The 24,045-nt window shown below is 40.7% G+C and overlaps 1 protein-coding gene across 1 annotated transcript in view; it reads left to right on the forward strand.

The window, feature by feature from the left end:
* TEX11 (testis expressed 11) overlaps positions 1-22,131 on the forward strand; it is a 131,119-nt gene extending 108,988 nt beyond the window's left edge. The window contains exons 15-17 of the mRNA XM_026451789.1: positions 832-952; positions 21,073-21,237; positions 21,885-22,131. Of these exons, the coding sequence (XP_026307574.1) occupies positions 832-952; positions 21,073-21,237; positions 21,885-21,977 (379 nt within the window). The 3' untranslated portion in view covers positions 21,978-22,131. The remainder of the gene's footprint in view (positions 1-831; positions 953-21,072; positions 21,238-21,884) is intronic.
* The last annotated feature ends 1,914 nt before the right edge of the window (positions 22,132-24,045 follow it).

The raw sequence follows: 24,045 nt of genomic DNA on the forward strand, positions 1-24,045 counted from the left end.
GCTTCTTTGTGTGAATCTGTGTATATAATAAAACTGCTAAGTACCTTTCTTTCTTTGTTTCGTCACTAAATAATATTCCAAATGTACAGAAAAGTACAGAGGTTAATATAACAAACACCAATGTATCCACCACCCAGATGTATTTGTTTTATTTTTAGAGATGGAGTCTCGTGTTGTTGCCCAGGCTGGATTCAAACTCCTGGGCTCAAACGATTCTCCACCTCAGCTTCATGAATAGCTGGGATTACAGGCACACAGCACCCAAATTTAACAAATGTTAACATTTTGCTATGTTTGCCTCTATTTTTCTGAGCACTTTAAGCACCGATAAGTGCTGTATAAAATATTATCTATTGGAGACTTTTTTGTTTTCTGTGTCCAGACATGGGGAAAAATAGATGTTGTGTGACTTTTTTGTCTGGAAAACATCATTACAGTCTCCCTGTGTTAAGGCACGAAAGACAGTTCTTGTGGAATCATTCCACTTTAAACCCCAGTTCCCTTGCCCATTTGAGGAAGTACCAAGATGCTTTAAAATGCCTGTAAATTGAACCAGCTCATAAAATATAATAGACAGCCACAACTCCTTCGTGTGGGAAACTAAAAAAAGAATGAAAGACAACCATAGGCATGAAAAAAGAAAGGATTGGTCAACCTGTTTTACAGCTTCAAAAATCTGTCTTCTGAGGTTGGAGGCCAGATAAAACCGAGGGAAGAACAGAAGTGTTTTGAAGCTGTTAGTCTGGGATGAGATCCAGATTTTACTTATCTTAGCCATGAAGCCAATGATTTCTTTCCTTATGGGATGAGTTTTCTCTTTTTGATTTTCAGCAAATGTATGCACAGCTTGATTAACCTCTCAGTGCCAGATGGGGCGTCGAATGTAGAGCTCTGTCCCCTGGAAGAAGTTTGGGGCTATTTTGAAGATGCTCTGAGCCACATTAGCCGCACTGTAAGTCAAATAGTGATATTAAACTTTCAGTTAATTTTAAAGAACTGAACTGTCTTGTGTACTATACATTATATACAATAATGCTTTCTGATATGAGTTTTATGATAAATTCATATTACAATTTTGTAGTTACACACTACAGAATTTTCCTGGGTTTTCTGAAATATAAATAGTTGAAAGTAGACATTTTCTAACACAAGTATGTTGTGGATTAGGTCCAAATAGCAGTACCACCAGGCATTTTGAATTATTTTATATTTTCAAATCATGGTGGGATGATAACTTCCTCTGTGATGATATGAACCTTTTGAAAAAAGTTATTGCTATTCCCATCCTTTCCCAGAAGCAGGTGATAGAGTAGAAGGAACATTGAAGACCTGTATTCTAGTCCCTCCTCTGCTGATTTCTTTTTCTTTTCTGTGCAGGTTTATTCAGTGGTTTTAAAATTAGGTTTCTTGAGGTATAATTTACATATCAGAAAATTCACCCATGGCGTGTGCACAATTCAGCAAATTTATAGAGTTGTGCAACTATCACTACAATCCAGCGTTTTTTAATTTAAAAAATGTTTTATTTTTAATTTTTGTGGGTACATAGCAGTGTATATGTTTATGGGCTACATGAGATGTTTTGGTACAGGCATACCAAATAATCATATCAGGATAAATGGGGTATCCATCACCTCAAGCATTTATCCTTTGTGTTACAAGCAATTCAATTATACTTTTAGTTTTTAAAAATGTACAATTAAATTATTGTTGATTATAATCACCCTGTTGTGCTATTAAGTACAGATCTTATTCATTCTATTTTTTGTACCTATTAACCATTCCCACATTTCCCCCACCCCTCCTCTGGTAACCATCTCTCTATTTCTCTCCCCAACAGTTCAATTATTTTAATTTTCAGCTTTCACAAATAAGTGAGAACATGTGAAGTTTGTTTTTTTTTGTGTGCTGGGCTTATTTCACTCAATATACTGATCTCCAGTTCCATCCACGTTGCTGCAAGTGACTGGATCTCATTCTTTTTTATGGCTGCATAGTTCTCCATTGTGTATAGGTACCACATTGTCTTTATCCATTCACCTGTTGACGGACACTTAGGTTGCTTCCAAATCTTAGCTATTGTAAACAGTGCTGCAACAAACATAGGAGTGCAGATACCTCTTTGATATACTGATTTCCTTTCTTTTGGGTGTATATCCAGTAGTGGGATTGCTGGATCATATGGTAACTCAATTTTTAGTATTTTGAGGAACCTCCAAACTGTTCTCCATAGTGGCTGTACTAATTTACATTCCCACCAACAGTGTGTGAAGGTTCCCTTTTCTCCACATCCTCACCAGCATTTGCTATTGCCTGTCTTTTGGATATAAGCCGTTTTAACTGGGGTGAGACAATATCTCATTGTAGTTTTGATTTGCAGTTCTCTGATAATCAGTGATAGTAAGTACCTTTTCATATACCTGTTTGCCATTTGTATGTCTTCTTTTGAGAAATGTCTATTCAGATCTTTTCCTTATATTAAAACTTGATTTTTAGATTATTTTTCTTATAGAATTGTTTGAGCTCTATGTATATTCTGGTGATTAATCCCTTATCAGAGAAGTAGTATGTAAATATTTTCTCTTATTCTGTAGGTTGTCTCTTCACTTTGTTGATTGTTTCCTTTGCTGTGTAGAAGCTTTTAAACTTGATGTGATCCCATTTGTCCATTTTTTTATTTGGTTGCCCATACTTGTAGGATATTGCTCAAGGAATCTTTGCCTGCTGCAATATCCTGGAGAGATTTCCCAATATTTTCTTGTATTAGTTTCATAGTTTGAGGTGTTAGATTTGAGTCTTTAATCCATTTTGATTTGATCTTTGTATAAGGCAAGACATAGGGATCTCAAGTTTCCTTCTTCTGCATATTGGATATCCAGTTTTCCCAGCACCATTTATTGAAGAGACTCTCCTTTTCCCAAAGTATGTTATTGGCACCTTTGTCAAAAATGAGTTCACTGTAGATGTATGGATTTATTTCTGGGTTTGCTATTCTGTTCCACTCTGCTGAGCTGCCTGGGGCTGGAGGAGGGGTGATACAAGCACCCTTGTGGCCACTACCACTGGGACTGTGCTGGTCAGACCTGAAGCCAGCACAGCACTGGGTCTCACCCAAGGCCCACAGTAACCACTACCTGGCTACCACCTATGTTTGCTCAAGGCCTTAGGGCTCTACAGTCAGCAGGTGGTGAAGCCAGTCAGGCTGTGTCCTTCCCTTCAGGGCAGCGACTTCCCCCTGGCCCCAGAGATGGCATGCAGGAGCCAGGGCCTGGAGTCAGAAACCCTAGAAGTCTACCTAGTGCTCTATTCTACTGCAGCTTAGCTGGTATCCAAACCACAAGACAAAGTCCTTCCCTCTTTCCACATGCAGAAGAGTCTCTCCCCATGGCCACCACCATCAGGTGGTGTGGGGAGTTCTGCCGGGCTACTGCCAGTGTTCACTTGAGGCCCAAGAGCTCTGCAGTCAGCTTGTGGTGAATGCTGCCAGGCCTGGGACTCATACTTCAGAGAAGTGGGCTCCTCTCTGGCCCAGGACAGGTACAGAAATCCCATCCAAGAACCAAGGCCTGGAACCGGGGACCCTAGGAGCCCACTTGGTGCTGTAACCCACTGTGGCTGAGTTGATATCTAGGCTGCAATACAAAATCCTCTTTACTCTTCCCTCAGCTTTCCTCAAGCAGAAGGAGTCTCTCCTCATAGCCACCACAGCTGGGAATGTACTGGGTCACAACTGAAGCCAGCATGTCTCAGAGTCTCACCTAAGGCCCACAGTATATACTACCTGGCTACTGCTGCTGATCATTGAGGACCAAAGTGCTATTTAGTCAGCAGGTGATGAATCCTGCTGAGACTGGGTCCTTCCCTTCAAGGCAGTGGGTATGCCTTAGCCCAAGGTGTGTCTCAAAATGTTATCTGGGAACTAGGGCCTAGAATGGGGCCCTCATGACTATGCCAAATGCCCTATCCTACTGTGGCTGAGCTGGTATCCAAGATGCAAGACAAAGTCCCTCTTAAGCTTCCCTCTCCTCTCCTCTAGTAGAAGGAAGGGGCCTCTTTTGGAGCTGCAAACTGCACTGCCTGGGGTTGAGGGAGGGGTGGTGTAGTCACTCCCTTGGCTGCCCTGGCTAGTGTTTCACCAGGTTGCATGTTCCCCAGATGCACTGGCTCCAAGCCCAGCACAGCACTAGGATTTGCCCAGGAGTTGCAGTCCTTGTGGCCTAGACTGCCTCTCAAATTTATTTAGAACCCCAGGGCACTTTAGCTCTCAGTGGCAAAGCTTGTTGGAACTCAAGTTCCAACCACTGGGATGGACAATTGCTCTCTAGCTAGAGCTGGTCTAAATACTCCCTCCATGAGAATCAGTTGAGTTCTGCCCAGTGTTACTTTCCGCTGTGACAGGGCAGCACAGAGTTCCAAGCAAGATCCCACAATCACTGTGCTCTCCCTTCCCCAAGCACACAGATTCGCCATGCCATGCAGCCACTGTAGGGGCATAGGAGGGGGTGGCATTGGCAATTCAAGATTGTCTTTCCTACACTCTTTAGTGGCTCTTTCAGTGATATGAAGTTAAAACCAGGTGCTGTGATCACTCACCTGATTTTTTATTCTTAATTTTTGTGCAGATAGTTATTAAATTTGATGTTCCTGCAGAGAGGATGATTGGTGGAGGCTTCTATTCAGCCATCTTGCTCCATCCTTCCTCCCACAGTCCAGTTTTAGAACATTTCCATTACCCTGGAAATTTTCCCCTTGCCCATTTATAGATAATTCTTGCTCCCACCTTCAGCTCCAGGCAACCACAGATCCACTTTCTGTCTCTGTAGATTTTCTCTTTCTGGACACTTCATATAAATGAAATTATATAATACATGGCCTCTTGTGTCTGGCTTATTTCATTGAGCATAATGTTTTTGAGGTTGATCCATGTTGTGGTATTATCACTATTCCATTCCTTTTTCATTTGCTGAATAACATTCTAGTGAATGGATATAATACACTTTGTTTATCCATTCATCAGTTCATAGATATTTGAGTTGTTTCCACTTTTTGGCTATTATGAATAATGCTACTATAAACATTCATGTGCAACTGTTTTTTGAACATATGTGTTTAATTCTCTTGAATATATACCTAGGAATGGAATTGTTGGGTCATCAGGTAACTCTAGGTTTAACTTTTGGAGGAACTGCAGTCTGTTTGCCAAAGTGGCCATACCATTTTACATTTTCACTAGCGGTGTATGAAGATTCCAATTTCTCTACATTCTCAACACTTATTATTGTTCATCTTTTCTTTTTTTGTTATAGCCATCCCAGTGGGTGGGGAGTAGTAGCTCATTGTGGTTTTGATTTATATTTCCTTAATGACTTAATGGTGGTGATCATTTTTTCATGTACTTTATTGACTGTTTGTGTATTGTGTTTGGATAAATGTCTATTCAATTATTTTTCCCATTTTTAAAATGGAGTTTTTATTGAGTTATAAGAGTTCTTTATATATTCTGGATACAAGTCCTTTACGAGAGATATGATTTGTAAGTATTTTCTCGTAGTCTCTGGCTTGTCTTTTCATTTTCTTAAGGGTATCATTTGAAGAGCCAAAGGTTTTAATTTTGATGAAGTCCAATTTATCAATTTTTTTCTTTTGTGGGTAGTGTTTTTGGTCATGCTGAGAAATCTTTGCCCAACCCACGTTTACAAAGATTTTTTTCCTATGTGTTTTTGTAGAAGTTGTATACTTTTATCTCTGATATGTAACTCTATAATTCATTTTAAAGTTTGTTATAGTGTGAGGTAAGGGTCTAAATGATGTTTTGTTTGTTTCCTGTTGCATGTTAGTATCACTCCTCTGCTGTTTGACTTCAGTTTTCACATTTGTAAAGTGAGAATAATACCTGATCTGACTCTCCCACACTAGAGTTGTAAGGATAAATGAAAATAATGTATGTTTTGTAAACTTTAACAGCTTGTACACATGTAAGGCAGTATTGTTATTATAAGAGAGCTATAAAACATTATGAACACTACATGCCTTGCTTAAAGTTCCACAGAAAGTCATTATTTGAGTCCATGTTAATATCTGAGGATCCTGACTGCTCTTGACTCAACTACTTCTTAATATATAAATATAGTCATGTGCCACATCATGACATTTCATAATATATAATGGTGGTCCTGTAAGATTATAATGGAGCTGAAAAATTCCTGTCACCTAGTGACATCGTAGCCATCATAAGGCAACACATTACTCACATGTTTGTGGTGATACCAGTGTTAACAAAACCTACTGAACTGCCAGTCATATAAAAGTACAGCACATACAATTAGATACAGTCCATAATTCTTATTAATGATATAACAAATTACTATGTTATTGTTTCATGTATTTAGTATACTTTTATCATTATTTTAGAGTATATTCCTTTTACTTATAAAAGAAAGTTAAAACTGTAAGGCAGCTTCAGGCAGGTCCTTCAGGAGGTATTCCAGAAAATGGCATTATCATCCTAGGAAATGACAGCTCCATGTATGTTTTGCCCAAGAAGCCTTTCCAGCAGGACAAAATATGGAGGTGGGAGACAGTGATATTGATGATTCTGGCCCTGGGTAGGCCTAGGCTAATGTATGTGTTTGTGTCTTAGTTTTTAACAAAAAGTTTTTAAAGTTTTTAAAAAAATTAAAAATGGGAAAACGCTTATACAATAAGGATATAAAGAAAATATTTTTGTACAACTGTATAATGTGTTTGTGTTTTAAGCTAAATGTTATTACAAAAGAGTCAAAAAGTTGGGGTTTTTTTGTTTTGGTTTGGTTTTTTTGAGACAGAGTCTCGCTCTGTCACCCAGACTGGAGTGCTGTGGTGCAATCTCAGCTCATTGCAACATCTGCCTCCTGGGTTCAAGCAATTCTCCTGCTTCAGCCTCCAAATAGCTGGGACTATAGGTGCATGCCACTACACCCAGATAATTTTTGTACTTTTAGTGGAGACGAGGTTTCACCACTTTAGCCAAGCTGACCTCAAACTCCTGACCTCAAGTGATCGGCTCACTTCAGCCTCCCAAAGTGCTGGGATTACAGGTGTGAGCCACCGCGCCTGGCTAATTTTGTATTTTTAGTAGAGACAGGGTTTCACCATGTTGGTCAGACTGGTATCAAACTCCTGACCTCAAGTGATCCACCCGCCTTGGCCTCCCAAAGTGCTGGTATTATAGTTTATAAAGGAAGAAAGTTGCAGTAAGACAAGTTCAATTTATATTTATATATTTTTTGAGACAAAGTCTCTCTCTGTCACCCAGGCTGGAGTGCAGTGGCACGATCTCAGCTCACTGCAGCTTTGACCTCCCAGGTACAATCAATTCTCCCACGTCAGCCTCCCGAGTAGCTGGGACCACATGTGCGCACTACCACACCTGACTAATTTGTTTGTATTTTTAATAGAGACAGGGTTTCACCATGTTGCCCAGGCTGGTCTTGAACTCAAGTTCAAGTAATCTGCTTAAGTAATCTGCCCGCCTTGGTATCCCAAAGTGCTGAGAATACAGGTGTGAGCCACCACACCTGGCCAAAGGTTAATTTATTATTAAGAAAGAAAAATACCCTTTAATAAACTGAGTACAGCTTAGGTATACAGTGTTTATAAAGTCTACAGTAATGTACAAGAATGTCCTATACCTTCCTGTTCACTCACCACTCACTCACTGACTCACCCAGAGCAACTTCTAGTCCTGCAAGCTCTATTCATGGTAAGTGCCCTATAAAGGCGTACCATTTTTTTATCTTTCATACCACATTTTTCCTCTACCATTTCTATGTTTAGATACACAAATACCATTGGGTTACAGTTGCCTACAGTATTCAGTACAGTCACATGCTGTATGGGTTTGTAGACTAGGAGCAATGGGCTTTACCATATCGCCTAGGTGTGTAGGAGGCTATACCGTGTAAGTTTGTGTAAGGACACTTCTATGATATTCACACAATGACGAAATCACCTAATGATACATTTCTCAGCTTGTGTCCCCATTGTGAAGCGAGACATGACTATCTGCAAATCACAACAGATGGTGGAACATTATAGCAGGGTGACAATCTGATACAAACTAGCATTGACTTACCAAAGCCTAGAATTCTCCTGGAGATGTGTAATTATGGCCTGTGTGAATTTAAGTTTAAAAATAAAAACTTCAACATTGGACATTTGGATTATTTATTTTACTGTCTTCTCCGATGAACAGGAAATTCTATTTCTAAGCCATGAGCCTCATCTGGACCTTTCAGGTGTGTTTGCCATAGGGACCAATACAAACTGAAATTAGATTGTACTATAACTCCAAGTTGATCAATTTCCATAGTCTCTCTATAAGGCCAAAATTTCTCTGTGCATTTTGTTTTTGCCACTTTCATTCTGTCCAATGTATTGCAGTTCTAATTCTCTGGCTCTTGGTTTACCTGTTAGAGAGCTTAATGTTTTTCTACTTTTCTCATGAGTTTCCCATCCATTTATTGCTCATCCCCTGAAACATGACTGGATAGTTAGCTTTTAAATGCAGTGATTAATTTTTTTTTTTGAATTTTTTTTTTTTTTTTTGAGACAAAGTCTCGCTCTGTCACCCAGGCTGGAGTGCAGTGGCATGAACTTGGCTCACTGCAAGCTCCACCTCCCAGGTTCACACCATTCTCCTGCCTCAGCCTCCTGAGTAGCTGGGACTACAGGCGCCCACCACCACGCCCGGCTAATGTTTTTGTATTTTTAGTAGAGGCATGTTGGCCAGGCTGGTCTCAAACTTCTGGTCTCAAGTGATCTGCTCACCTTGGCCTTCCAAAGTGCTCATGTACTCTTTACCCAGTTCCCCCAACAATAACAAAACTAGAGTACAATATCACAATCAGGATATTGGCATTATCACAATCAAGACATAGAGCATTGCATTTCTGTCACCACAAGTATTCTCCTCATGTTTCCTTTGTATAGCCCTCACACTCTTCTCTCCCACTCGCAGCTCCTCCTTAAACCCTGGCAACCACAAATCTATTACCAATTTCTATAGTTTTGTCATTTCAAGCATGTCATATAAATGTGATCAAACAGTATATAACTTTTGAGATTTGGAATCATATAGTACATAACTTTTTGAGATTGGCTTTTTTTGAGACAGGGTCTTGCTCTGTCAATCTGCATGTGAAGCTCATCATAGCTCAGCCTCAGCCCCCCAGGGTTAAGCGATCCTTCCACCTTAACTCCCCGAGTAGCTGAGACCACAGGCATGCACCACCACGCCCAGCTAATTTTTTAATTTTTTTTTGTAGAGATGGGGGTCTCACTATGTTGCCCAAGATGATCTCATACTCCTAGACTAAGCGATCCTCCCTCCTTGGCCTCCCAAAGTGCTGGGATTATAGGTGTGAGCCACCACACCTGGCCAAGATTGGTTCTTTTCACTTAGCATAATTCTCTAGAGATTCATCAAGTCGTTGTTTGTCACAAAAGGACAAATATCGTATCCTTCTATTTATATGAAGTACCCAGAGTGGTCAAATTCATAGAGATGGACACCTGCAGGGGAGGCTCCCCAGGAAGAGCTGACTGGGTGTTCATTGGCCTCTTCTTGCAGGCTCAAGATTGGCCTTAGCTTGGAGTCACTGGGCTTGGGCTTCTATTTGCCAGTCAGGGTGGTTCACTCAGTTTTACATGAATACTGAATACTGAATACTCAGTGTTTGAAGAATCCAGCAAAATTACTCAAACTCAGTGTTTATGGAAGGGAATAAAATAGTAAGGCATTTACATTTTATATCTCCATAAACAAGCAAAAGTGTCTATCTCTTTCAGACAACAAACATGTCATTTAATTATCTCCATAATAAAAAAATTATTTAATAAACAATTGGAAAAAAAAAAGAAAGTAAGGTGGTGGTCGCCAAGGACTGGGGTTATTGTATAATAGGCACAGACCTTTAGCTTTGCAAGATGAAACTGGTTCTGGAGATGGATGGTAGTGAAGGTGGCACAACAATGTGAATGTACTTAATGCCACTGAACTGTTCACTTAAAATGGTTAAGGTGGTTAAATTTTGTGCTATATGGATTTTACCCCATTTTTTTTTTTTTTTTTTTTTTTTTTTTTTTGAGACGGAGTCTCGCTCTGTCGCCCAGGCTGGAGTGCAGTGGCCGGATCTCAGCTCACTGCAAGCTCCGCCTCCTGGGTTCACGCCATTCTCCTGCCTCAGCCTCCCTAGTAGCTGGGACTACAGGCGCCCGCCACCTCGCCCGGCTAGTTTTTTGTATTTTTTAAGTAGAGACAGGGTTTCACCGTGTTAGCCAGGATGGTCTCGATCTCCTGACCTCGTGATCCGCCCGTCTCGGCCTCCCAAAGTGCTGGGATTACAGGCTTGAGCCACCGCGCCCGGCCTTTACCCCATTTTTTAAGTCATAGAAAAAAGATCTTTGTTGGGTATTGTAACATTTCTGTCATCTCAGTGTTGGCATCAATTCATTGTCTTTTTTCATTATTTGAGATCTTCCTGGTTATTAGTATAATGAGTAAATTTGTTAAACTTGGACAATTTCATATTTTGTTCTGAGACTCTGGACCTCATTTAAACCTTCTGTTTTAACTTGGTTTCTCTGACCTGCTTTAGCAAGGGAGTGGGCCCAGCCTTGTTACTTCCAGGTAGAGGTAGAAACGAGCCTAAGTTTCTAACTTGGCCTCCGTCATTGATACTCAAGGTAGAGGACTCCTTTTTATTACTGGTCCCTTGGCTAGAGACAGCAGACTTTTCTTGGGGCTTTTTTACTTTTTTCTTTTTCTTTTCTGGTCTATGTCTGTTGGCATCTCTAGCACCAAGTTTGGGGTATATGAAGCAAAAAGAAAACCCAGAGAACTTACCACTATGCCAATCCTTGGCTCCAAGGTCTTCCCTTTCTCTACACCTTTCAGAGGTTTCTTATGTTTGTTTTATGTATAATGTTCAGGAGTTCCATTTAGCAGGAAGAATAGGGATAAGTACATCTATTCCATCTCATGGAAGTGGAAATTTCTTGGTTCATTTTTAAGAATATACAAAAGCTTAAATAATGGTGGAGGGAAACCTACACTTAAAGAGAAGGGACAAACCTAATCCTCACATTTGATGTCAGAGTCACAGAGTCACAAAGGCGTTTTGTAACCAAGAAGCCCAGAAGAACACAGACTCTTTCCTTTTACAAAGGAAGCTAAGGTGATTTAAACTACTGAGCTACATTCTCTAAGAGTTTGCTTCTCAAAGCGTGATCAGCATCCCCTAGGAGCTTGTTAGAAGTATGGAATCTTAGGCCCCAGACCTACTGAATCAGCCTGCATTTTAACTATATTTTCGGCCGGGCACGGTGGCTCATGCCTGTAATCCTAGCACTTTGGGAGGCCGAGGCGGATGGATTACTTGAGGTCAGAGTTTGAAACCAGCCTGGCCATCATGGTGAAACTCCGTCTCTACTAAAATTACAAAAATCAGCCAGGCGTGGTGGTAGGTGCCTGTAATCCCAGCTACTTGGGAGGCTGAGGCAGAAGAATCACTTGAACCCAGGAGGTGGAGGTTGCAGTGAGCCGAAATCACACCACTGCACTCCAGCTTGGGCAACAGAGTAAGACTCCATCTCAAAACAAACAAACAAAAAAAACAAAAAAAAAACAATATTTCCAAGGGACTTGTATGCACATTAAAGTTTGAGAAAGTCGGTTATCAATATCTTCTGTCTCTTGTTTGGCCTTCTACTAGTTCAATTTCATCTCAGTTCCTAAGTCTGCCAATCTTATATAAGTTCATAGATTAGGCAATTGGAATCTAAAGGAAGTATAAGGTAAAGCTTCATTCAATGACTGAGAAAATTTAGATCTGGAAACTAACAATCTTTGCAGTTACCTAATTTAAGCTCATTATTTTGCAAATTGAGGCATTGAAAAGTTAAATATCTGACACAAGGTCATACCACTATATAATGGCAAAGCTAAAAATTGCACCCCGTGTTCTTTCTTCATAGGACAATGGTCCTTGGGTTTTCTTTCATCTATTTTTTAATAACATTTTTTTAATTGAGAGGAAGTCTTGCTGTGTTGCCCAGGCTGGTCTCAAATTCCTGGGCTCAAGCAATCCTCCTGCCATGTCCTCTCAAAGTGCTGGGATTACAGGTGTGAGCCCCTGCACCCAGCCTTCTTTCATCTAAATCTTCCTCCTTCCAGGCCTCACGTCTCCCTGAGACTGGAATTGAGGTTCATACAAAGGCATCTTTGAGTCAGGCTTTGATATTGTGTCTCTCCTACAGCTTTGTAGTTTCCTAATTGGTCTCTGGCTCTTCCTTCTCTTCTCCATTTTCTCCTGTGCATCCCTATCAAATATATCTCCCTAAAACGCAACCTTTGCTGTATCACTCCCTTTCCCTCAAATATTTTAACAACTCTGTATTTCCCAAATCCTTACCTAGACCCTTAAGGCTGTCTATCCATAACCTCATTCAACCCCAAAAACAAGACAGAGTTTTTCCCAGGCACTACTCAATATTCTCTTTATCATCAACCTTCACCTCCTTCTCTCCCTTCTTCTTAGAACAAAGCAGAATCTTCCCTGAAGAAAACGTGTCCCTCACTACCAATTTTTATGGAGGTCTCATCTTTTCCAACTCCCTTTTTCTCAACAGAAGGGACTAAATTACCTGGATCTTTGTTCCATGGTGGTACTTTGTACTATTTACATACCACCTTCCTATGGCTTCTCTTCACTTAAAACCTGTATCTCTTAATCACCAATGTTGTCATGTCCTGGACCCACCTTTTCCTTCCTTGGTAACTTCATTGTTATTTTTTATCCTAAGTGACTTTGGCATCCATGTTAGCAATTCTTACACTTTACCGTTTCTGTTTTTTACCCTTTAGCCACTGTCTACATCCCATATAAGCCACCCACTGTGGCACTGCTCCACCTTCAAGATTGGTAGCTAACACAACACTTTTCTATTGAGTATAATCTCCCTTTACTCCCCCATATCTATTCTCTGTTCTCACTTGAACTTCAAATCACTCGTCTTTTCCAACTCTATTATAGTCCAGTCTAACTACCTTTTTTCTTTTTCTCTTTCTTTTCTTTTCTTTCTCTTCTTTATTTCTTTCTTTGCTTCCTTCCTTCTTCCCTCTCTCCTTCCCTCCCTCCCTCCCTTCCTTCCCTTCCTTCTCTCTTTCTGTCTTCTTCTGATTATTCCTGCCGTTTCATTTTTTCTCAAACCTGATACCTTGCCACCATCAGTTCTTCTGCTCCTGATCTTGAGCAGCAGAAGCACTAAAGAAAGTTACAGAACCACCTAGATCTGGCCCAGTACACATTCATTCTGTTACACTTTCAATGGGTTCTCATTGCTGCTCAGAAATACTTTTATTCCTGTCAACTTTTTGGCAAACTCAAAGTGGCTGCTTCAAACCTTTTCTAACCTCATAAAAACTTAGACCTACCTCATTCCCCATTAGATGATCTCATCATATCATTCCAGTTGAGAAGATCAAGGGCATCACACATGAGATCCCTCACTGGCCCAGGTCTCAACCATAATATTCTACCACTGTACCTATCTACTCACCTTTCCTCTTTTTTCAAAAGAAATTTTCTCAACCTTGCACTGTCAGTTCAATCCCCTTCTACTTCCTAAGGCATTTTACTGCCTGTCTATCATTTTTACTCTCTGTCTACAGATCGTTCCATTCTGCTTTCAAGAATGCATAAGTCAGGCCGGGCGCGGTGGCTCAAGCCTGTAATCCCAGCACTTTGGGAGGCCGAGACGGGCGGATCACGAGGTCAGGAGATCGAGACCATCCTGGCTAACACGGTGTCAGGAGATCGAGACCATCCTGGCTAACACAGTGAAACCCCATCTCTACTAAAAAATACAAAAAATTAGCCGGGTGAGGTGGCGGGCGCCTGTAGTCCCAGCTACTCCGGAGGCTGAGGCAGGAGAATGGCGTAAACCCGGGAGGCGGAGCTTGCAGTGAGCTGAGATCCAGCCACTGCACTCCAGCCTGGGCGACAGAGCGAGCGAGACTCTGTCTCAAAAAAAAAAAAAAAAAAAAACAAACAAACGAAAAAGAATGCATAAGTCACAAACAAATGGAAATATATACCATGTTCTTGGACAGCAAAGCCTTAACAGTATGAAGTCAGTTTCCCTAAATTCAATGCAATAAATTCAGTCAAAATTAAAATCTCAATAAGATTTTTAATGAAACTTGATAAGGTGATTCTAAAATTCTTCCCTAAAAGGAAATGAACCAAAACATTTTTTGTGAAAGAACAAGGAAGGACTTGCCTTATCAAATACTTTTAAAACTATAAAATGATATTAATTTTAAAAGTATGGCATTACTGCCAAAATCTACAAATAGATTAATAGAACAGGACCGAGCCCAGAAGGAGATCCACATATCTGTGAGAATTCTGTATGCAATAGAGGAGGTATATCACATCACTGAGGGAACAATTGGTAAAATGGTATTGGGACAATTTAAAAAACAAAGTTACATCCTTATTTTTAAACTGAGGGGCATTATAGCATAGTGGTTAAGAGAACAGACTTTGGAGCCACATAGCCAGTTCAAATAAATTCTGGCTACACCATTTACTAGCTGTATGACTTTGGTCTTATTAATTAATTCTTTATACCTCTGTATCCTCATCTGTAAAATAAATATAATAATAATCTCAGTACTTTGGGAGGCAAAGGTGGGAGTATCGCTTGAGGCCAGGAGTTCCAGACCAGCCCGGCCAACACAGCGAGACCTTGTCTCTATGAAAAATAAATAAATAAATAAAAGCTAAAAAAAAAGTGCCTACCTTACAGTATTATTAGTGTTAAATAACTTAATATATATAAAGTACTTATAGCAGCACATAGTAAGTACTATATAAGTGGTAGTATCTTTTTTTTTTTGCCTTATACCATGCAGAAAAATAAAGTCCAAAAGGAAGAAATAAAGAAAATCCAGATAAAGAGCTAAATATAAAATCAAAGCTATTAAAGTATTAGGAAAAAACAGAGGAAAGCATTTTTTAAAATCATGGAATGGAGAGGACCCACTCAGAAGCTGTACAGGAAACAAATAGATTTGGTTACATGAATTAATAACACAAGATACCACAAAACATTTTAGGCCTGGTGCAGTGGCTATGCATGTAATCCCAGTAGTTTGGGAGGCCGATGTGGGAGGTTCACTTGAAGCTAGAAGTTTGAGACCAGCCTGGGCAACAAAGTTACACTCTGTCTCTATGAAAAAAAAAACACACACACACATTAAGTTTTGTGGGCTTTTTTTGAAATGGAGTTTCACTCTGTCACCCGGGCTTGAGTGCAATAGCATGATGATGGCTCACTGTAGCCTTGACCTCCTGGGCTCAAGAGATCCTCCCACCTCAGCCTCCCAAGTAGCTAAGACTACAAGCGCATGCCACTACACCCAGCTAATATTTTGTATGTTTGGTAGAGATGCAGTTTCGCCATGTCTCCTAGGCTAATCTCAACCTTCTGAGCTCAAGCAACTCACCCTCCTTGGCCTTCCAAAGTGCTGGGATTATAGGCATGAGCCACCACACCCAGGCAGATATGTATTTTATACATATATAATACAATATTACTTTATTTTATTGTTCATATTGTTTTAGCTTTGAAAAAGTCTGGCAGCTTCCCAGAAGGTTAAACATAGTTACCCTATGACCCAGAAATTCCACTGGTAGGTGTATACCCAAGAGAAATGAAAACATGTGTCCAAAGACTCATAGCAAATGTTCATAGCAAAGTTATTCATATAGCCCAAAATGGAAACAACCCAAATGTCTGTTAGCCAATGAATGGGTAAACAAAATGTGATATTTCCATTCAATGGAATATTATTTGGCCATTAAAAGGAATGAAGTACTGACACATGCTATAACATGGATAAACCTTGAAAATATGGTAAGTCAAAGATGTCAGTCACAAGGACCCACATACTGCCTGGCCCCATTTATCTTAAATGTCCAGAAAAGGTCAATCTATAAGAGACAGAAATGAGAGTAGTGGTTGCCCAGGGCTTAGTGGGGTAGGGGAGGAGGTTGAGAGGAAATGGAAGGACATTGGCTGGGGGCGGGGGGAATGTGGAGCCAATGGGCATGGGCTTTCTTTTTGGAGGGATGAGAATATTCCATAATTGATTGTGGTGATGGTGGCAGAACTCTGTGAATACTGTGAATATACTAAAAACCACTGCATTGTGCACTTTAGGTAAACTATGGTTTTTTTTTTTAATTGTATCCTAATAAAACTGATGCACATACTATTTACTTTGGGAATCTATGGAGAGCCTAAAAGGAGAGGCATTTGTGCTCCAGAATACCTACAATTCAGTTAGAGATCTATGTGACTGCCATATGTATTAAGATGTTAAGGACAGATAAAACTGGTTTCAAATATGAGGCCCCAGAAACCATCAGAGCAAACACCTCAGTTTGCTGGCATTGATTTGTATTACATATAGGCGTATTATATGTAGGCAAGTCCATGTGGCTTTGAGGTCAGTAGCTATGTGGATGCATTTCTTTATTGAGGATTAATGATTTTCATAAGCAATGCTGGGCATGAGTGCAACTAATGCAAATTAAAATAAAACTCCAGTGTTCCTTAACTCATTGAATGACACCATCATTCTTCTGGTTGCCCAAGCCAGACATCTAGGAGTCATCCTCAGCACCTCCCTCACTCCCACTTCTAATCTATCATCAAGTACTATCAATTTGACCTCCCAAATATGTCTCAAATTCACCTACTTCCTCTTTTCTTCCACCATCAATAACCTAATTCAAGTTACCACCTTTTATCTCAGCTACTTTAGTGATCTCAGGAACCTTTTAACAGGTCTCGCGTCTGCTCTTGCTTCCTTCCTTCCTTTCTTTGCCCAGCAACCAAGGTGTTCTTTTTTTTTTTTTTTTTTTTTTTTTTTTTGTGACGGAGTCTCGCTCTGTCGCCAGGCTAGAGTGCAGTGGTGCGATCTCAGCTCACTGCAACCTCTGCCTCCCGGGTTCAAGCGATTCTCCTGCCTCAGCCTCCCGAGTAGCTGAGACTACAGGTGTGTGCCACCACACCCAGCTAATTTTTGTATTTTTAGTAGAGATGGGGTTTCACCATGTTGGCCAGGATGGTCTCGATCTCTTGACCTTGCGATCCGCCCACCTCGGCCTCCCAAATTCCTGGGATTACAGGTGTGAGCCACCATGCCCGGCCAATCTTTTACATTTTTGAGTATGCATGACCTTTTGAAATCCTCTTTAGTAGTTTCCCATTGCTCTTAAAGACCAAAATCCCGAATGTGGTATACAAAGTCCTGATAACCTATCTGTCCTCATCTTGAGCCATTCTTTCCCTCACATTCTGCACTGTCAGCCACACTTTACAAGACCACAAATTACCACCTTCCAGGCAAATATGATGGTCTCTTTTCCCTGGCCTTCATTATTGGCCACTGCCTCCTTATTGAAATTCTGTTTTCCTTTTTCCTTTATTTTCTCGCCACTCCTCTGCATTCTTCTCCCTCTTACCACCCAACTATGAACATTTCCAATATTCTCTACTCTTTGCTACTCTGTATTCCGTACTCTGTCCTTTAAGTGAATTAATACACTTTAACTATTACCTGAGTTCCAGTCCATATCTGCAACAGCCTGCTTATCTCCAGAGTTACCTCAAGCCAACATGTTTAAAATAGAACTTATTATTGTCTTTATCCCTTATCCCCAGAAACATGTCCATTTTTTTCATTCAATGATACCAGCATTCTTTCAGCCAAACTTAGAGCCATTTTCACTTGACCTGTCATTCCCCATATCAAATCAGTTACCAAGTTCTATTGATTCTTCCTTTAAATGATTCTTACTTCTGTCCATCTAAATTGTCACTATTTTAGTTCTGACCCTCATCACTTCATTCTTAGATCACACAACTCCCTTTATTTTATTTTAATTTACTTTTATTTTTATTATTATTATTATTTTTGAGACAGAATCTCACTCTGTCGCCCAGGCTGGAGTGCAGTGGTGCGATCTCAGCTCACTTCAAGCTCCGCCTCCCAGGTTCACGCCATTCTCCTGCCTCAGTCTCCCGAGTAGCTGGGAATACAGGCGCCCGCTATCACGCCTGGCTAATTTTTTTGTAGTTTTAGTAGAGACAGGGTTTCACCATGTTAGCCAGGATGGTCTTGATCTCCTGACCTCGTGATCTGCCCGTCTCAGCCTCCCAAAGTGCTGGGATTACAGGCACAAGCCACCACACCCTGCCTCTATTTTATTTTTTGAGACGGAGTTTGGAGTTTTGCTCTTGTTGCACAGGCTGGAGTGCACTGGCATGATCTCAGCTCACCACAACCTCCGCCTCCTGGGTTCAAGCGATTCTTCTGCCTCAGCCTCCCGAGTAGCTGGGATTACAGGCATGCGCCACCATGCCTGGATAATTTTGTATTTTTAGTAGAGACGGGGTTTCTCCATGTTGGTCAGGCTGGTCTTGAACTCCTGACCTCAGGTGGTCCGCCCTCCTTGGCCTCCCAAAGTGCTGGGATTACAGGCGTGAGCCACCGCACCCGGCCACAACTCCCTTTAAACAAGTCTCCCTGTCTGTGTTTTCCCACACGGAGGTCTGTTCTAAACACCACTGGCATTTCTATCTTATTAAAACTACATTTGCATCATATCACTCTCTTTCTCAAAAAGTTTCAGTGCCTTCCCATTGCCATCAGGATAAATTTCAAAATCTGAAGCCTGTAATGCAAAAACCCTTAACACTGCAGCCCACAAGGTGTTAGCAAATGTTCCACATGCCCTGGATTAGACAAAGTTCCGTGGTTTCTTTACTGTAAAACTTCCTTAAACTTTCAGTGAACTAATGTGCATTATAATGCCCCAAAAGGGTGATATATAGAATGCGGCATTTCCAAAATATATTTGACTAAAGAACTCTATTTTCATAGACCATCTGTTAACATTTCTCATGACACTAGTGTTCTGAGGAAGAACATTGAGGAAAGGCTTAGGAAGCCCCATCCTACATTTCCAGTCTTATTTCCCATTAACACCTCTACATAAATCATCTGCTTAGGCCAAACAACTCTTGGTCTTCCTAAGACATGCTTGTTCTCAAGTACAATCCAAGACTTCATTTTTTCCGTTCTACCCACATGGAATGACCTTCTCTTTCTCTGAATATCTATATTTTTCTTTTTAATTGAGATTTAGTTCATATATCATAAAACTCACATTAAGGTATACAGTTCAGTGAGTTATAGTATATTCACAAGATTGTGCAACCATCACCATTATCTAATTCTAGAACATTTTCATCATCCCCAAAAGAAACTCTATACCCATTAGCAGTCCTTCCCCACACCTCCCTTCCCCAGCCCCTGGCAACCACAAATCTCCTTTCTGTCTCTATGGCTTTGCCTATTCTGGACATTTCATATAGTCTCTGTATATGTAGATCCTACTCATCTACCCTAAGATCATGTTTGTTTGTTTGTTTGTTTAAGCCTTTTTTTCATTCATAACATTAAAATTACAACACTCATACCCTGCATCAGACACTGTGCCAAGCTGTGGATATACAAAAGCAAATGTCATTTTACCTTCAAGGGACTCCTTGCCTAGTGGGGGAGACAGGCAGTACAGTGTTCAAAGTACTATTATGGTGCTGTGAACAAAGTACCAGAGGGGCAAAGAGGTTTGAGCAAGAAATTGTGGAGAGCCAGGGAAATCCTCACTGAGGAGGTGGCATCTGACTGGATTTGATTCATTTGTTCATTCATTCATTCAGCAAACATCTGTTGTGCCTCTCTTATGTGCCAGGCACAGTGCTGGACTCTAAAGAGACAAAAATGCACAAGAAAAATTCCCTGTACCTCAAGGAACTCAGTAGTCTGGAGGAGATAAATATATAGCATTTCAAAACAATATGATATAAGCTATATTAGAGGAATGGACAGCTCGCTATGGAAACAGACAACTAACTCTGTGAATTTGAAGAAAAAGTATAAGTCTACGAACTGGACAAGGATGAGGGGTAGTGTTTCAAGCAGAGACTAAACCACCTCTGACTGGGATATCCTAGTGCTCATTTCTTTAACTGAATGAGAGCACCTAATGTTTGTGTCTCTTAATCACATACCTTGTGAAGTCGTCTTTACATGTGGATGCCATGTGTCCCGAAAAGCATTGAGCAACCTTTAGGATAAAAGTTTTGTCTTTTGCCTCTTAGTGCCCTCATTGTCACAGTGATTTATGTATAGAAATTTCTTTTTGGATCCAAATGAATGAAAGGATGGCAGCTGAGACAGCATTCTTGACACTCTCAAAAAGCTGCTGCCTAATGTGTCTCCTATCACATTTCTCCCTTCTGGGGCTTTAACATGAATGCTTTCTTTGTGTTCCGTCTCCTATGCAAGAACCAAGAAAGTAGCTTCTTAGACTAATACTTTTCACTATTGCAAAGTATTGTGAAGAAGCAAATATAATCTTGTGATTAGTCATGTTAAAGACCACTGATAAAGCTAAGAAATGTATGCTGTGTTCATAGCTAGGTAGATATTGTTAACTCTGAAGATGAATATAATTTCTACTCCAAATGTGGACTAATTCTGGTGACAGAAATTAAGAAATTCAATACAACTGCTTCTTGACAACCTTCTCCAAAAAGTAGAGGTAGGTATTAGGGAGATGATTGACTGAAGACAGAATCAAGGGAAGCCCCAAACAGTATACAGGTTTTTCTTCTGCTTCAGGGAGATTAGGAATCTTTCTAATTCTTTTCTTCAGTCAAAGAGGGCCTCGGTTTATGTTTCTTCATGAGATCTTGCTATGGAACATTCTACAGCTGACAAACCTTCAAAGTGCTCTCCCCCTACACTCTCCAGGAGCACAGACCTTCCTAAATGTCAGCAGAGCTCCCATTGTTTGTTTAGTAATAAAGGGACATGGCATGGATACAGGTAGTGCCACAATGAACTGTGACAGTAATAACTGCAAAATTTCTGTTCTTGGATTTCAGAAAGACTACCCAGAAATGGAGATTCTCTGGCTGATGGTCAAGTCCTGGAATACTGGAATACTTATGTTTAGCAGGAGCATGTATGTATCTACTGAAAAGTGGTGTGGCCTGGCCTTGCGTTTCCTTGACCACCTTACCTCCTTCAAGGAAAGCTATGAAACTCAGGTGAGGAGGGAGAGGGCTAGGGCAGATGACATGACCTAGGGGGCAAGAGGTTATGGCTGGGCTCTCCACAAGGACTCAACCCCATCCTCCTTGGCTAGGAAAGGATCTTGCTCATTGTTCCTCTCAGTGGTTCCACATAACCTCAAGAATTAGGAGACCATAAACAGTAATTCCTTAGAGCAAAAACCAAGAAGGACAGAGAACAGGGGGAAACTTAAGGATAGCAAATAGAATCTAATTAAGAGGAATGCCAAGAGTGAGCTCTGGAAAGATGCATCACTGTCAGTGCCAGTGCATGTGGGAAAGGACTGGCCTCTGCTCAAAGCAGTAACTGTTGAAAAAGGCATTTTCTCCAGGAACTATTCTCAATTACAGAGTTCTGGGCCATTGGCTAACCAGGAGAGGTTTGGTGGAGAAAAAGCCTTGTTACCAAATAAAAGCAAAGGATATTTTATAGTTAAGTATCTTCTCCCTTATAATAGAGGATTCCTTTTCCTCAAGAGAGGACTGTATTTTCTCCCCAAATCTGAGATGCTTCAGATCTCCAAAGGTAACAGTTAGACTTTCACGCCTTCACCATGGGTCTGGGAAGCTTTCCCATGTTTCCTTTTCCCTTCAAGAAATCTATTTGTTGTTCTCTTTCCCAGATGAATATGCTGTATAGTCAGCTTGTGGAAGCAGTGAGTAACAACAGGGGCCCAGTTTTTCAAGAACATGGCTACTGGAGCAAGTCAGATTAGGCAAGCTCACGGCCACATGAAGAAGATACGTTGTCCTGAGATGCTGACTGTTTAAATTTTTGCCAGAGTTTCTCTTGAGCTTTTGTTTCTGTTTCCTCAGACCCTGTTTTCATGTTGTTGAATAAACTTTCTAAAATAAAAGCATGTTGAATTTACCTTGGTGACCAGCTCATTTCTGGGGGACAAACAAATTTTCCAAAGTGCTAAGGATGATATTGAAACAGGCCATGTGAGAGCAAGATGGTTTATGCCCCATGTGAACAAAAGAGAATGTTCGTCCTAGTTCAACACAGATCGCATTTTATTCCCAAAGTGCTCAAATTCCCAATCCCTGAAGATAACAAAGAATCCCAGACTCTTATTTGGAAGGACCTTAGTGGTCACCGAGGCCAGCATTTATTTGGTTCATGAAATCTCTCTGACATCCTTGAGAATCAGTTGCCCAGTTTCTAACAGAACTTATCCCAGGCCGGGCGTAGTGGCTCTTGCCTATAATTCTAGCACTTTGGGAGGCTGAGGTGGACAGATCACTTGAGGCCAGGAGTTCAAGACCAGCCTGGCCAATATGGCAAAACTCCATCTCTACTAAAAATACAAAAAAAAAAAAAAAACACAAAAAATTAGCCAGGCATGGTGGCACGTGCCTTTAGTCCCAGCTACTTGGGAGTCTGAGGCAGGAGAATCGTTTGAACCCAGAAGGCAGAGGTTGCAGTGAGCTGAGATCGAGCCATTGTATTCCAGACTGGGTGACAGAGCAAGACTCCATCTCAAAAAAACAAAAAAAGGAACTTATCCCATGATAGGGAACTCCTGAGACAGCTGAACCCACCTATTTTGCTCTCTAATGGGTAAAACGCCCCACCTCATACTAAACAGAAGTCTGTCTCCCTGTAACAAATCTGCTTCCTGTGTCACAGATGCCCCTTGAAGATGCTTCTGAAGACAGAAGCTAGGCTCATCTCTGTCCTCCAGGCTCTTTCTTCTTCGGGGTAAACATCCTCAGACGCCTTAGTTGTTCCTCATGTGATCTGGTCACCTCACCTTCCAAAAGCCAAGCCCCATGTTCCAGTGAGGTCTGACCAATACAGTTGAGCAGCCTCTTTCTGGGTAGACTGGCATTAGTGTACCGTAAGATTACACTGCCTTTTCCCCCAGTTGATTTGTATTAACGCTTTCAAACTTTTGATTTTGACATAGTTTCAGACTTAAGAAAAGTTGCAACCAAGCACAAAGAATTGACATACACCCTTTATCCAGCTTCCCTATTTATTTTTTACCACATTGCCTTCCTGTCACTCTCAGTTTCTTTCTGAACCAGTTGAGATTAATTTGCAGACATCCTGCCCCATTTCCCCTTAATGCCTCAGTGAGTATTTCATAAAAACAGGGATACTCTCCTACATAACCACAGTACAACCATCAAAATTAGGAAATTGACAATGATTCAATTCTACCATCTAATCCACAGACCCCATTCAAATTCCACTGATTATCTTAGTAAAGTCCTTCCTAAGTTCAGGATTATAAATTGTATTTAGTTGTCATGTCTCTGCCATCTCCTACAAACTGAAATGGTTCCGCAATCTCTCCTTATCTTTTATGACCTTGACATTTTTGAAGAGTACAGGCCAATTACTTTGTACCATGCACCTCAATTTAGGAGGTTCTGATGGTTCCTAATGATTAGCTTCAGTTTATGCGTTTTGGGGACTCATACCACAGAAAAATGATGTGTTCTCAGTGAGTCATACCAGCAAGCACACAATGTCAATTTGTCCTGTTACTAAAGTTAAGAAGGTGTCTGCCAGGTCTCTCCAATGTAAACTTGGTTGATAAATATTTTGTACTTAGTGGTTAATAATTAATTATGAGGTACTTGGTGGAAGATAGTTTGAGACTAAGTAAATACCACGTTCCTCATTAAACTTTCACCACTAGTTTTAGCATCCATTGGTGATTCTTGCCTGAACATTTGTACTGTGATGGTTGCTAAATGTTGATTTTTCTGCTTCCATCATTCCCTGTTCGTTTATTAGTTGGCATTGGTAAGGCAGAGGTTTTTCTTCTT

The sequence above is a fragment of the Piliocolobus tephrosceles genome, chromosome 12 (genome assembly GCF_002776525.5).
Source record: "Piliocolobus tephrosceles isolate RC106 chromosome 12, ASM277652v3, whole genome shotgun sequence".
In the NCBI taxonomy this organism is placed as follows: domain Eukaryota; kingdom Metazoa; phylum Chordata; class Mammalia; order Primates; family Cercopithecidae; genus Piliocolobus; species Piliocolobus tephrosceles.